Raw genomic sequence first — 12,606 nt, 5'->3', positions numbered from 1 at the left:
CTTTGACAATTAGCAGTTATCTTGTCTGGTATTGGTATAAGTAGCCATGGTACAAAATTATTTTCATTTTGAATATATAAAAAAGACGTAAATTCAATATATTATTCCTTCAATTATCGCGGAAAAAATGTAACATGAAGTAGGAATTGTGTAAAACCAGTCGTTTGTTAATTAATGTTAATTAAGCATTTCACATTAGAACTAGCTAATCTATCCAAGTAATGAGTTTCATTTTTCTTTTTCTACGACTGCTCAAAACATGTAGGAGCTTTTAGAATTGAAATCATACACGTTTATTTTATTCTCGTTGAGTATCACTTTAATCAGTATGATTCAAATATAGTATAACTAAGTACACACATTGCTACACGCAAGTTTACAATTCTTACGTTTATATTTTTCATCGCCATTCTTTCGATAATCAGACTACCTGAAAATCATGACAATTATTAATTCTGTGGGTAATAAACTCCTGTTTGTTCCACTTAGCTCATACGCGCTTAAAGACATTCGTTTAAGCCAAGTTAATCGTGCTTTCTTTCTCTGCTTAATTCCCAGTCACAATGAGTAAACGGGTAATATTCCGTGTTTGCTATACGCATAATACACACGCACGCGTGCACGGTCGGAATCAAAGAGAATATTTTATTAACACACATAGTCGCTGCTGTATGCACATTGGGGACACGTGTAATAATACTTATTTGTTGGTTTAACACATTATCTGACCCTTACATGCTTGTTCACGGACATTTGAATCACAGATACATACCGCTTCGCTGTTACGAAACAGAAAAAGATAGAACGCGTTGTTTCGTATATTTCCTACGATTTATTTCGAGAAGTCAGCGCCTTCCTTCGTTTCGCATATCGTAGGAAATTTTTATAACATTTCATTCGGTGATCGACACGCTGTCATTTTTTTTTTTAGGTTTCTCCGGTTTTCGTCAATTAATTTTCTATCAATTTTCAAGTCCTTTGATTTCCCTACTATCTTTGTATCAATTTCTTGTACTCTTCTACACCAATTCTCCCCCTTGCTTTACGATAATTGCAAATTATTAATTCCATCTCGTTGGACGTTCTTCTATTCTACTTGAATTGCCACAAGTCCTGTTCAAGTCCTATCGTCCTATTCTACTTAATTTCTCAACGCAATTACACGGATACGATGTATACAGAAATTATCTAGCATTTATCTTATCAACGTGATCCATTTCCATAAGCGTGGCTGAGGAAAACCCCGCATAATAAATTTCGACCGAAAATCATTGATCGGTATAAAGAGAAGCGAGAATTACACGCATGGCCAGAACTAAAGGCGGATAAATGAAATGGAGAGGAAGGGTTGCAAGAAGGGGAAAGGTGTATGGGATTCTCTCGTGATACCCTTTCTGAAATATTCAAGGTATACTCGTCGTTCTGTTTCGAGCCAGCTTAATTAGCACGTAGCTAATATCTCTCCCTTACGAGTGATATCTTTTTCTTTCCTTTTTCTGTTCTTCGCTTTTCCCCCATTTCTCCTCTCTCTCTCTCTCTCTCTCTCTCTCTCTCTCTCTCTCTCTCTCTCTCTCTCTCTGTTATCTTTCGATTTATCGTTTGAACAAGCTCAACGACATTCTTCCAATTGCAGCCTTTGTTTCGCGTCCTTGAATGCCACGACACAGCGAAGAAATGTAGCTTTGTGCAAAATGTCAAGTATCCAGGTGTTCTGTGTCCGTTTTATAAGCATTATTTTATCGTATGATTTAATAGAGTTTCACGACGTCGAATTATAATTTTATTCTGTGTGTGGGAGAACGAATGCTTGTTAGAACTGCGCGATCGTTTCAAGCAAAACTACTTGAAATTAAAGCGCGTTCGTGCATCGATCTTTTGTATTATTTTTCCGTGAAATGAAAGTAATTCTTGTTAAAAGTATTCGTGTAGCAACGTCAATTGCGTACATGGACAATGAGATTAAGAAATATACAAAGAGCGAAATTGCAAGGGCGAACAAACGCATCTAATAGAAAAGAAGCTTACGCTGCTATTCGAGTTCCTCGAAGACTCACAACGGATCTCGTATCGTTTATTCGTCAATCGTTGATGCGTGATAAAAGTGTACAAGAAAATTGATTGATTTAGAAGAACTTGATTTATCGATGTAATTTATAATCTAATCGTTCATCTGATATATATATCCAATCATTTACTTCTCGTTAAAAGGCTGATAATTGAAATCATGTAAAAGTACACCGTAATACACCATCGACATCGCATTATAATTATCGACGATTTTTCAATCGTTCAAAGTGATCTGCAAGCTTTCGTTATATCAAACTACGATGATACATGCACTAATCTCTAGAGGCCTGTCATACGGTATATTCGTGTCTTTCGAAACACGGAGAAAATTACTGTTGACGCAGGACTACCGATGGTGTATACTGTATCAAATCGGATATAGCGAAGAGAAGCGGAAGGGACACAGTAGCCAACGCGCGAGAGGAAGAATTGTCTACCGAGCAATCATATAAACGCCATACGAGAATATTCGCGACACTGATTGGCAGCTATTCCCCTGCGCCAGAGAAATTGCTTCTCATAATTTAGCTATTGCATACGATCCGATGGCTAATTTTACGAAGCTCGGATAGAATTGATCGAATAATTGCTTCGGAACGTCGTTAAAAATTCGCCGAATTAAATCATTGTTATTTTTGTTGTTGTTTGTTTATTCGTTAAGTGGATTAGAAATTAACGTTTGTTAAGGTAGAAATCCTTTCTACGAATAATTTTTGAAGGAAGAAATTCTTGAATATTTCCACGGCTCGGCAATTGTCTTCTCTGAATAATTGATAGTAAGAAATTCTCAGTTATTTAAATGAAACGGTGATGGGGTTTTTTTTTATGTAAATTATTATTTATTCTGTATATACTCTATATACTGAATGTTATTTTTCCGGTGGATGGATATATTTCATATAACCATTAGGTTGTTTTAATTGATTAATTTGTTTAAATCGTTCAGTTTTTATCTGCCTTGCACGATGATATCGTTTAATAATTACAAAATTGTATCTGTTTTAGTGAAATCAAGATATTTTCATATATTCGTACTTGATATATTTATTATTCGATTAATTACATGAAGATTGAAAAAGGATATAATTGGGAAAATATATTTTTTGTTACATAGGAAGAAAGCAATAGATTTACACGATACGCTACGATGAAGTGACATTCGCAAGTAATAAGAGGAAACATATAAGTAGAACAATATCGAGGGTTGTAAATTAGCTTATTAATGTAGCTTTAATTGTCTGTCATACCAAACTCTGTTAATTTATTTGATTGATGTACATAACACAAAACTAACGGAACTCGCGCTCGACCGCGATACTAGAAATTAATAATTATCGCAAATGCTTGTGTCATTCACAGATTGATTAATTACATCACGTCCGCAACGTGAAAATATATCCACTTAACAAATAAATGACACCAAGGTTAAATGTTTCAGATCATTATCAAATCATTATGTACTTTGTAAACGTAAATTAATTTAAACGATGATCGGCAAACGTTTCGAATGACTATTATATTGATTACCTTTTTGCTTTGTTTATGTTTAACGTTATACGAAATAGGAGTTTCTTACGAGTTCAAATAATTTCTCCCATGGTACATTTCTCAATGAAGAAATATACATAGAAACATACAAAAACATACTATTCCATATGTAATCTCGAATTATTATTCACGTATCAGTGTCAATGATTTTTCAAATACATATAAAAATTCGAATATCATAAACCTTACACAATGGTGTAAACTCAAAATATTATATCAAATAACATAAAACACTTCTTCTTCTTCTTCTCTCTTCTTTTTCTTTTTTTTTCTATTGCTAAAATTTTGAATTAACATATTGATGTAAATATTGTATTAGCCATCGTACAGTAGAATTCCCAAACTATCAATTTATACTTGTTACAGAATAAATAAAAGATGGCATAAGTAAGTGACAATGGGAATCAGAGAATTAACCCTCGAAAGCTGAAAAGTATCAAATTTAGCTGCTGACCGATTTTACAAGCCCGCTGTATCTCTTTCAGCGACTATACTTAAGCAAATGAGCCCGACAATAATAGCCGTGGAAAGAATAAACTTAAATTTTTCACCTGGCACCCAACCCGTTCCCGGATAAAACCATCAAAGCGATTTTACCATGTCTCCCGCCTCTACGTCAATGTTTGCGAGGCCGCGGGCGAGAGAGAACTTTTTAATTGGCTACCCTTAATTAGTTAACCAGCAAAGTCTCGGTAATTATTCTGTTTCTCGCTCCGTTTCCGTGCGGCCCGACTGCCCGTCCTCCTCTCATCCGACCTGCTGCTGCTTCATCGCTTTTTCCTCATCCCTCTACACACTCGCAGCCTCCTCCCTTCGTGTTTTCGCTGCGAGTTCTTGCTTCTACGCTCTGCAGTCCGACAGAGTTGAGCACCATCCCGTATCAAGCGATCGTACCGCTGCTATTTGCTCAACTTCATCGCGAACGGAATGTCAAAATATAGAATGTCGCGTCAGGAAAATGATAAAAAGCTTTCGTTCGAAGGATCATCAAAGTAGAGGGCCGATAGATTGTTAGTAAATTTCTGGATTCGACTACAGGTTTGCAGCTTTCATTTAGGTTTAGATCTTGCGAGTCTTTTTAGGTTTAGCTTGTACAACGTCTTTCTTTTCTTTTTCTTTTCTTTTAATCCATTTGTATGGAAACTAATTGAATAAGGGGATGAAGATTGGTAAATTGATAGTTGTCTTTTGGATACCCTTAACTTACAATATCGTACGAGACACGTGATACATCCTTCAGGCTACAAACACCTATTAATTTTCTTGGCCACATTCGAACGTGCAGATATATTTTCTTGAAAAATATTAGAAAGCTACCCTTAAAAATTTCTTCAGAAAGAATATTCAGCGTTGTCGAGGAAAGTTCTATTAACACCGGAAAAAGCGATTTGATAGATATTTTAAATGTAGTGACAGTAACAATATTTTATTTCCTCTATGAAAACGTTGTAAGCGACTATTTATCAAAGATGATCAATTGGTAGTAATTATTCAAACATTTTGTAAAATAAAATTAGTTGTACCTTATACATGCATTTACATATAAAAAGACACGTGCGATATGCACAGCTTCGAACGCTCAGCTAAACCGTGATATAGCTCGACGTGTGACAGACTTTGTTGTTCTTTATGGTACGCGCTATTTGAACTTAAAGCGTAAAACAAGGGGATAAACTTGGAGCTTTGTGTATTTAAATTTAGATCGGAGAACATATCTTTAATCTTCGCACTCGAGAGCATTATTATTGTTGATAATCTGATAAATGTGACGATGAAGTACTATAGATCGATATCTAGCTTTTGGATTTAGGTCCTCAGATCTAGGATTAGATTTCTTGATGCTGTTAAAACATGTAACTTTGTTGTTGTTATTGAGTCACTACGTTTTAGTGTATTTAATTTTAATCTGTATCCTATATTTTGATAGCTTATCACATAAAACACACGATTCTCTAACATGTAGTAACTTTATCCAAACTTATATCTTATTTATGGTTCAACAGTACTAACTTAAATAGTGTGAAGAAAGATGTGTTTTAAGGATTATACCGGAAAGCTAGAATATATTAATAAATGCATTAACACGAAAAAGTTACTCTAATTTTATCCTTCTCAAAGTCTTCATTTAATCTTCAAATGTAGCTTTGAAAAAAGTCTGATGTAACTTGCCCTTTCCTAACGTAAGAATTAACACCAATATTACAGTTGCTGTTGAAAATTCTCACATCATCTTGATCATATTATTACAAAAATACATATATTTTTCTTTGTTTCAGAAGGTGGCAGACAGATCGGTCCACACGCCTGCACAGTTTGTCAAAACATCGTCGAAGGAAATACGCAGAGCAGAGCATTGCCACGAAGTCAAGCGTCACAGTATGGACTACGAGAAGATCAAGTAGCACCTGGTGCACGCGTGTGCAATACCTGTAGGTGCAAGGCCGTCAGAGGACGGTACACTGCGTGCCCATTGCCCGGTTGCCCAAATCTGAACAATGCTAGCTCGAAAACGAGGGTGAAGAGGTTACGAGCTTTACCTGCTAAATGGCTCGATTTACCTGCTGAAATTCGCGATCCAATTATTCAAGAGTTTCGTAAGTATCATATATATTTCCTTTCAATAGTTAGATAAAAAAATGATTCGATAGAGAAAGTTTATTTTACGAAATAGATATCGAAATTAAAATTTTCCAATAAAAAAATATTAATTTCAAAGAAAATTGCATAAAACAAATATCAAAATTGAAAGTTTACAGTAATAAATATTTATATTATAGATTAAGGGTAGAATAGATTTATATTTCAAAAATATTTATCAATGATATTTATTATTTTGTGATATTTTATTTTCCAGAAATACCAAGTAGCGCGACGAAATGTTGCTCGGCCTGTTTCAATCGAATATCTCGTCGATTGGCACCGCATCTAACCGGTGGTACTGAAGTGCCCGAGGGCTCAGCCGATTCCCTTGCTCGACAATGGACGGATGAGGAACTCGAACAACTAAGAAGAGCCCTTCGAGAGCACGGTACCAACTGGGTGAAGGTTGCCGAGCAAATATCTGGAAAGACGAACCATCAATGCAAAAATTATTATTTTGCTTATCGAAAGAAGCTGAGTTTAGATCAGGTTGTAGCAGAATATTATCAGTCATTGGGTGAAGAGAGGAGACCTTGTTTAACGGACGAAGAAGAAAGTGGTAGCAGTACGAGTAGCTGTGACGAATTGGCGGTAAGCTGTTAATTAGTTTCCTTGAAAGAATATTTATAACGATTTTATACAGAAAAGTAAGTTTTAATGAAGATAAACTATATTTAATAATATTGAGTGAAACTGTATTTTAAAGTTGCATCGCACGAGTTAAAGAAAAATTTTGTAATTTTATTAAACAATGTGCAATTTTTTGTTTCCATAAATTAAATTATATAAGATTATATCTCTATTATAATACAAATCTTTGTAGCAATAAAGAAGAAATAAATTCATTATTTTTAAATTTTTATTTTACATATACATACTGTGATTTAAGCATACGCGCATATAATTATCATTACTCTTTCTTATAATCCATTCTTAATCTCATTATTTTTTATTTAGGTCCATGATTCGAGCGATACAGCCAGTGCAGGTAGTCCAGCGAACAATTTGTCCAGTGGAACACCAGGTACACCGGGTGCCACAGCATCCTCGAATCTGCCAATATCCTATTCGCGATCGACAGACCAGAAGCTTGGTGACAAGTTAGTAGCGGATATCGCTGTGGTATCATTGGTACCTCCGGTGAGCATAGGCCCATCGCAACAGTCTTCCACCAGTGGAAGTAGCAACGCTGCTTCGGCTGGCACTAGAGAAGATTATGATAGTTCTGCCACGGTAAGACCAAGTTTTAATTCGCTTGATGGTTAAAGAGGAAATACTAGTTTGTATGCATTATGTAGCATTTATGAGAGAGAACATTTTAACTAATTGATATTTAGATCAAGCTGATTATTGATATTCGCAGCGAGCAAAAGTTTTACTAATTAATTTTCTTTTTATTATCTTATTTTTCTTAAATACATTTACTTTTCATTTTTTTTCTCATATATTTTTAAGTATTACTTTATATTTTATAAGATTTTTGTATTTTCATTGACATATTTTAATCAAAATTAGTATAATAATAATTTTTATAATTTATTTATAGTAGATTATAACTTTCTTTCAATATATTATTCTGTACATTGAACATTTCATAGTTTCATAGAACTACTGAAACGATTAATTTTACATAATTCAATAAAATTATACCATCAAACTATACACCTGAAAAATAAATTGCATTATCCTACAGCATTAAATGGGTTAAAATGATCTCAATGCTATTTTAGTTCTGTTTTCCTTATTTTCATAATTAAATATGGAAAGAAGTTTGTCACTTGATAGGGCCGTCTGATAGAGGTTCGCTGATTGTTTCAGGAGACAGCGGACGAAGGTCAGGGAGGAACCGATCTAGAAAATAACAGCGTAGTCGTTACGTTAACAACTGCCAATAATTCCACGACGCTGCAACAACAGCACCAGCAGTCGCATCAACAGGTGCCACCACCTTCACATTCACCACCATCCACTACCAGCAACTCCAATCCTCTCACCGTGAAGGATCTTATGCTTGGCGTTATTGAGATGCAACTGAAACGTAATCCTAACAGTCCAGCTGGTACCGGTGGTTCGTCGATACCAGTCAACTCTGGAACACCAACAATATCGAGTATATTAAAAACGGATCATAGGAACGATATCACCTTTGTAAGAGAATATAAACCATCAGTCACTATGGCAAATACTAGTATGCCAAGGGACTCGAATTTAGCTACTTTGTCGGTGGTATCTGGTCCTCACCATGGACATCGATCTGCTCCTAGTCCTCAGCAAATTGGTGCGTATTCTTCTTTTTCTTTTTCCTTGTGAACGAGTATTTTACCAGTTGTCTTCATTTTCTTATCTGTCGTTTGAATTTTCTAGTTGTTATACATTTTTATATTAAATTTTTATAAACTATCTAAAAGAAGGGGTTGAAATCTTACATCTACGTTTGTAATCTATAGTCCTATTATCTTATATTCTTTTGATTTATACAACTTTAGTTATTAAATTTTGTAATTATATAATTATTTCCATTACTACAGAAAATAATCGTATACGAAAATTCCTTTATTAGGTCAGATGCAAGCAACTATTACTCCCTGTCCACCGGCGCCATCGAGCAGTCAGTCATCGACATCGGATATACTTCCAAAGGAAGGATTAGTCGTGATGCAAGTACAACAGGCGCTACGGGAAAGCACCGAGGGTACCCTAGATCTGAGTATCAAGAAACCAAGGCAGCAACAAGAATACAATCATTCCCTGCAAACGCTTCACAAACCACCAACCGTTACACTCTACCGGCCAGAACCTCCACCAGGGGCTTACTATCATCCTCACGCTCACCCAGAACAAGGACGCGGCGCGAAAAGTCCTCTGGTGTATGCATCGTCGCCACGACCTCAAGCACCTCTTACACCTAAGATGAATAAAGTCTCGGTCCCACCGCCGCATCCTAAATTGTCACCCAAGTTGGGCGCGATAGGGACAACGAGCCACAAAAGCGGTTCCATTACACATGGTACTCCAGTGTCCACTGCACGTTACGAGGGTCTTCTGAGACAGATGACTCCTCCAGGAAACCCTGGTAACGCCGCTGGAACGCCCAGTGTGCCCAGTGGCGCCAGTGCAGTGAACGCTCCCAGCAATCAAGGACCTAAAGAAACAGGATCCATAACTCAAGGAACACCTGTTCATCCTTTCGCAGTGGATAAGCGCGCGCCAATGTACGATTATCACCGTACCATTAGACACTCACCTGTAACGACCGGCAATATTCCTGGCCAAGGTCAGACCCAACCCGGAACGGCAGCAGTGGTAGTGACTCATAGCAATCAGTATAATTCTTATTCGGGACGACCACCTCCTAGTTACACCATGGAACAACAGCTGTCTTCGAGACAGATAATCATGAACGATTACATAACCAGTCAACAGATGCATGCGCGTAGTCGAAGCGTTGGTACGTCTGAAGGTAGTAGTAAAAACGAAGCACCATCTACGTTGTACTATACCAGCACACCTCCGCCACAGACCCATACGCAGCCTCGACAGGGTGTGATACAGAGGCATAACCCACAAAAACAGATCCATTTTCCGCCGCCACCGGGACTGGAAGCATTCTCCAGTTTGGTGGATGTCGCTGTACAACAACCAAGTCTTCCGGTTCCCCATCCTCATGGACATCCTGCAACTGGTACCAGCAGTCACGAAGGTCTTGGTAAGACCATGGCAGATAGATTGTTGGCTGATCGTTATGGGGATAAGCATCGTCTAGCCATGCATCAAGATCATAGAATGACTGTAGCTCATCATCATCAGCGTGACAGAGAAAGAGAACGAGATCTGGTTCACCTGCGCGAGAAGGAAGAATACAGACTACAAAGAGAGAAAGAAATTCAACAGGAGCACAGATTGGCTCAGCAGAGGGAAAAGGATGTGCAACATGCTGAACACAGGCTATCGATACAGCAACGAGAGAAAGATATGCAGCATACTGAACACCGTCTTACCGTCCATCAACAGAGAGAGAAAGAGATTCATCAGCAAATGGCAGCAGCTGCTGCTCAACGTGAGAAAGAACATCAAGAGCATCGTTTGGCTGTGCAACAGCAGAGGGAGAGAGATTTGGCACATCTACAGCAGCAACAGCAACAGCAGCAGCTACAACAGCATATTCAACAACAACAGAGGATGGAAGCTGAAAGAAGACACATGGCTCAGCTGTACAGAGATCAACAGCAGCAACAGCTTGATAGGGACAGCAGACTAATAAGTACTGGGTTTACTCAATCCTCGAGACTTCAGCAACCACAACAACCCCAACAACAACAACAACAACAGCAACAATCATCCTCTAGACAAAACCAGTCCTCCAATCAGCAGCAAAACGAGTCAGCATCTACGTTAACTGCTGCCAGTCTGATAGATGCTATTATAACACACCAAATTAATCAGAGTGTCGAGAACACTGGTGGAAATTCTCAACCGCAGCGACCTGGTGATCGTCTTTTCCAGGTAACTTAAAATTTGTTGTGTTAATTCTTGCGTGATGTAATTTCATTTATCAAGTGTTCCTGTAGGTAAATGTGTTTTATATAATAGAAAACTTTTCAGGGATTTCACCGCGAAGCCCCAGTAGAACCAAATGGGATGGCTCATAGTCCTGCCGGCGAGGGGAATGGTGGCAACAGCGGAGCTGGGAGCGCAGGTGGCAATGGAAGTGGAAATAAACCGATCACTCTTGGAGAACACGTTGACCATATTGTTTCTAAAGATTATGGTCCACCACATTCCTCATATAGATCGTACAGCGGGTAAGTTTTGAATGTAGTTTACTATATTTTTCATAACTCGTTACTCTAATTCCTTCAAATAAATATTATATACCGTTTATGTAAATAAAATTATATAAATAAAAATAAAAAAAAGAACTATTATGAAGATTCTTATAATAAAATGTTTCCTGATCAATAGGTATCAAATCTCGGAAGATCAATGGAAGAGGCGAAAAACTAGCGAACCCGATTCCGTTAAAGCCGGAGACGAGCGTCAGATAATTCGAGTCACGCAGCAACAATCGCAACAGCAGCAGCAACAGCAACAGCAGCAACAGCAACAGCACCAACATCAACACCAACACCAACACCAGCATCAGCAACCAGCATCATCAGTAGGAAAACAATTCCACTCGGTCGAGCCTGTTTCGCCACCAGAACCAGGTACCAATCATTACGGTCGTCGCCTGTATGAAACAACCACTGCCACATCAACTTCCGGAACTCCTTCCAATAAGCCGCACCTTTCACCTCTGGATTACGTTAAGAACAAGATCGTTGAAGTGATGCGTACATCAGAGGACGACAAAGGAGGTAGCGTAGCTGACAGAAACGGAGGAAACGTAACGAGCGGAGAAAAGGACGACAAGATCGGAGGGAACGTGGAAAGCCCCTCGAGTGGAGAAATGATGGTCGACGAGACTCCGAATCAAACTCCTCAACCACCAGCACCGGCACCTACTACCACCTTTTATCCATTCAGCGCTTTAGGCGTTCACACTGGCCCGCCGCCAGCGCCACCACCTTCGACTTCCGGATCAGCCTCTGTGACAAAGTCTGAGCAAATGCAAGCCGAACCGGCACCATTGCTTTCTGCGCAGTACGAACCACTTTCTGACGAGGATTGATAGTCTAATAATTTAGGAACGTGTACAGCAATCTGTACTGATCGACGCTCTGAGAATGTTCTTAGGGTATTTATGTGGTTTGTTTATCCTGGATGAAAATCATATTCAGACTACGACAATGAATGTTGAATATTTCACAATTACCAATATCTTTTCTCGGGCGTTAGCCACTGCGTTCTAACTGGTCGTGTCCAATAGTTCTCAAATGATAAACAAGTCAAAGGACCTTTTCTCTTATTTCGTTCCGTTTTTTCATTTCCATTCTCTTTTTTCTTTTCCTTTTTTTTATCATGAACTCTATCATATTCCGCAAATAGAGATTATAGTACGATGTTTTTATATATATGAATAGAGTTTATTTTATAAATTTCATATTCCGTCAGTGTATTCTTTTAGTCGAGGATCGTTTCCGTACTCTCTGTGTACATGTAAATGCGGTTGTTTTACGGAAACGTTATTATTTTTTTAATACTCGTCCCAACGCACGAGAAACGATAACAGCGTAATTTTAATTAATAATTGATATTTTTTTACGCATTACTTATTCTCCGCGCTAATCTGTACGTAAACGTTGTGTATAATTATCAGCTAGATTAAATATAATTATTTCTGTTTTCACCGCCACTTCTTTTTGTTTTTTATAAAAACGCTATGATTTTTTTAAGATATCATTCGCTTCT

At 37.8% G+C, this 12,606-nt stretch overlaps 1 protein-coding gene across 16 annotated transcripts in view; it reads left to right on the top strand.

The window, feature by feature from the left end:
- LOC132906439 (nuclear receptor corepressor 2) overlaps positions 1-12,550 on the top strand; it is a 59,519-nt gene extending 46,969 nt beyond the window's left edge. For 12 of the 16 annotated variants that reach the window (XM_060958628.1, XM_060958626.1, XM_060958625.1 and 9 more), the window contains 7 exons: positions 5,892-6,209; positions 6,470-6,846; positions 7,213-7,488; positions 8,074-8,533; positions 8,816-10,758; positions 10,846-11,057; positions 11,218-12,550. In XM_060958628.1, coding sequence (XP_060814611.1) covers positions 5,892-6,209; positions 6,470-6,846; positions 7,213-7,488; positions 8,074-8,533; positions 8,816-10,758; positions 10,846-11,057; positions 11,218-11,926 — 4,295 coding nt within the window. In that variant the 3' untranslated portion in view covers positions 11,927-12,550. The remainder of the gene's footprint in view (positions 1-5,891; positions 6,210-6,469; positions 6,847-7,212; positions 7,489-8,073; positions 8,534-8,815; positions 10,759-10,845; positions 11,058-11,217) is intronic. The other 4 variants (XM_060958633.1, XM_060958637.1, XM_060958632.1 and 1 more) reach the window with 3 other exon arrangements.
- Positions 12,551-12,606: the final 56 nt, after the last annotated feature.

Source organism: Bombus pascuorum, chromosome 4 (genome assembly GCF_905332965.1).
Source record: "Bombus pascuorum chromosome 4, iyBomPasc1.1, whole genome shotgun sequence".
Classification (NCBI taxonomy): domain Eukaryota; kingdom Metazoa; phylum Arthropoda; class Insecta; order Hymenoptera; family Apidae; genus Bombus; species Bombus pascuorum.
This window is presented reverse-complemented; position numbering and strand designations above follow the sequence as displayed.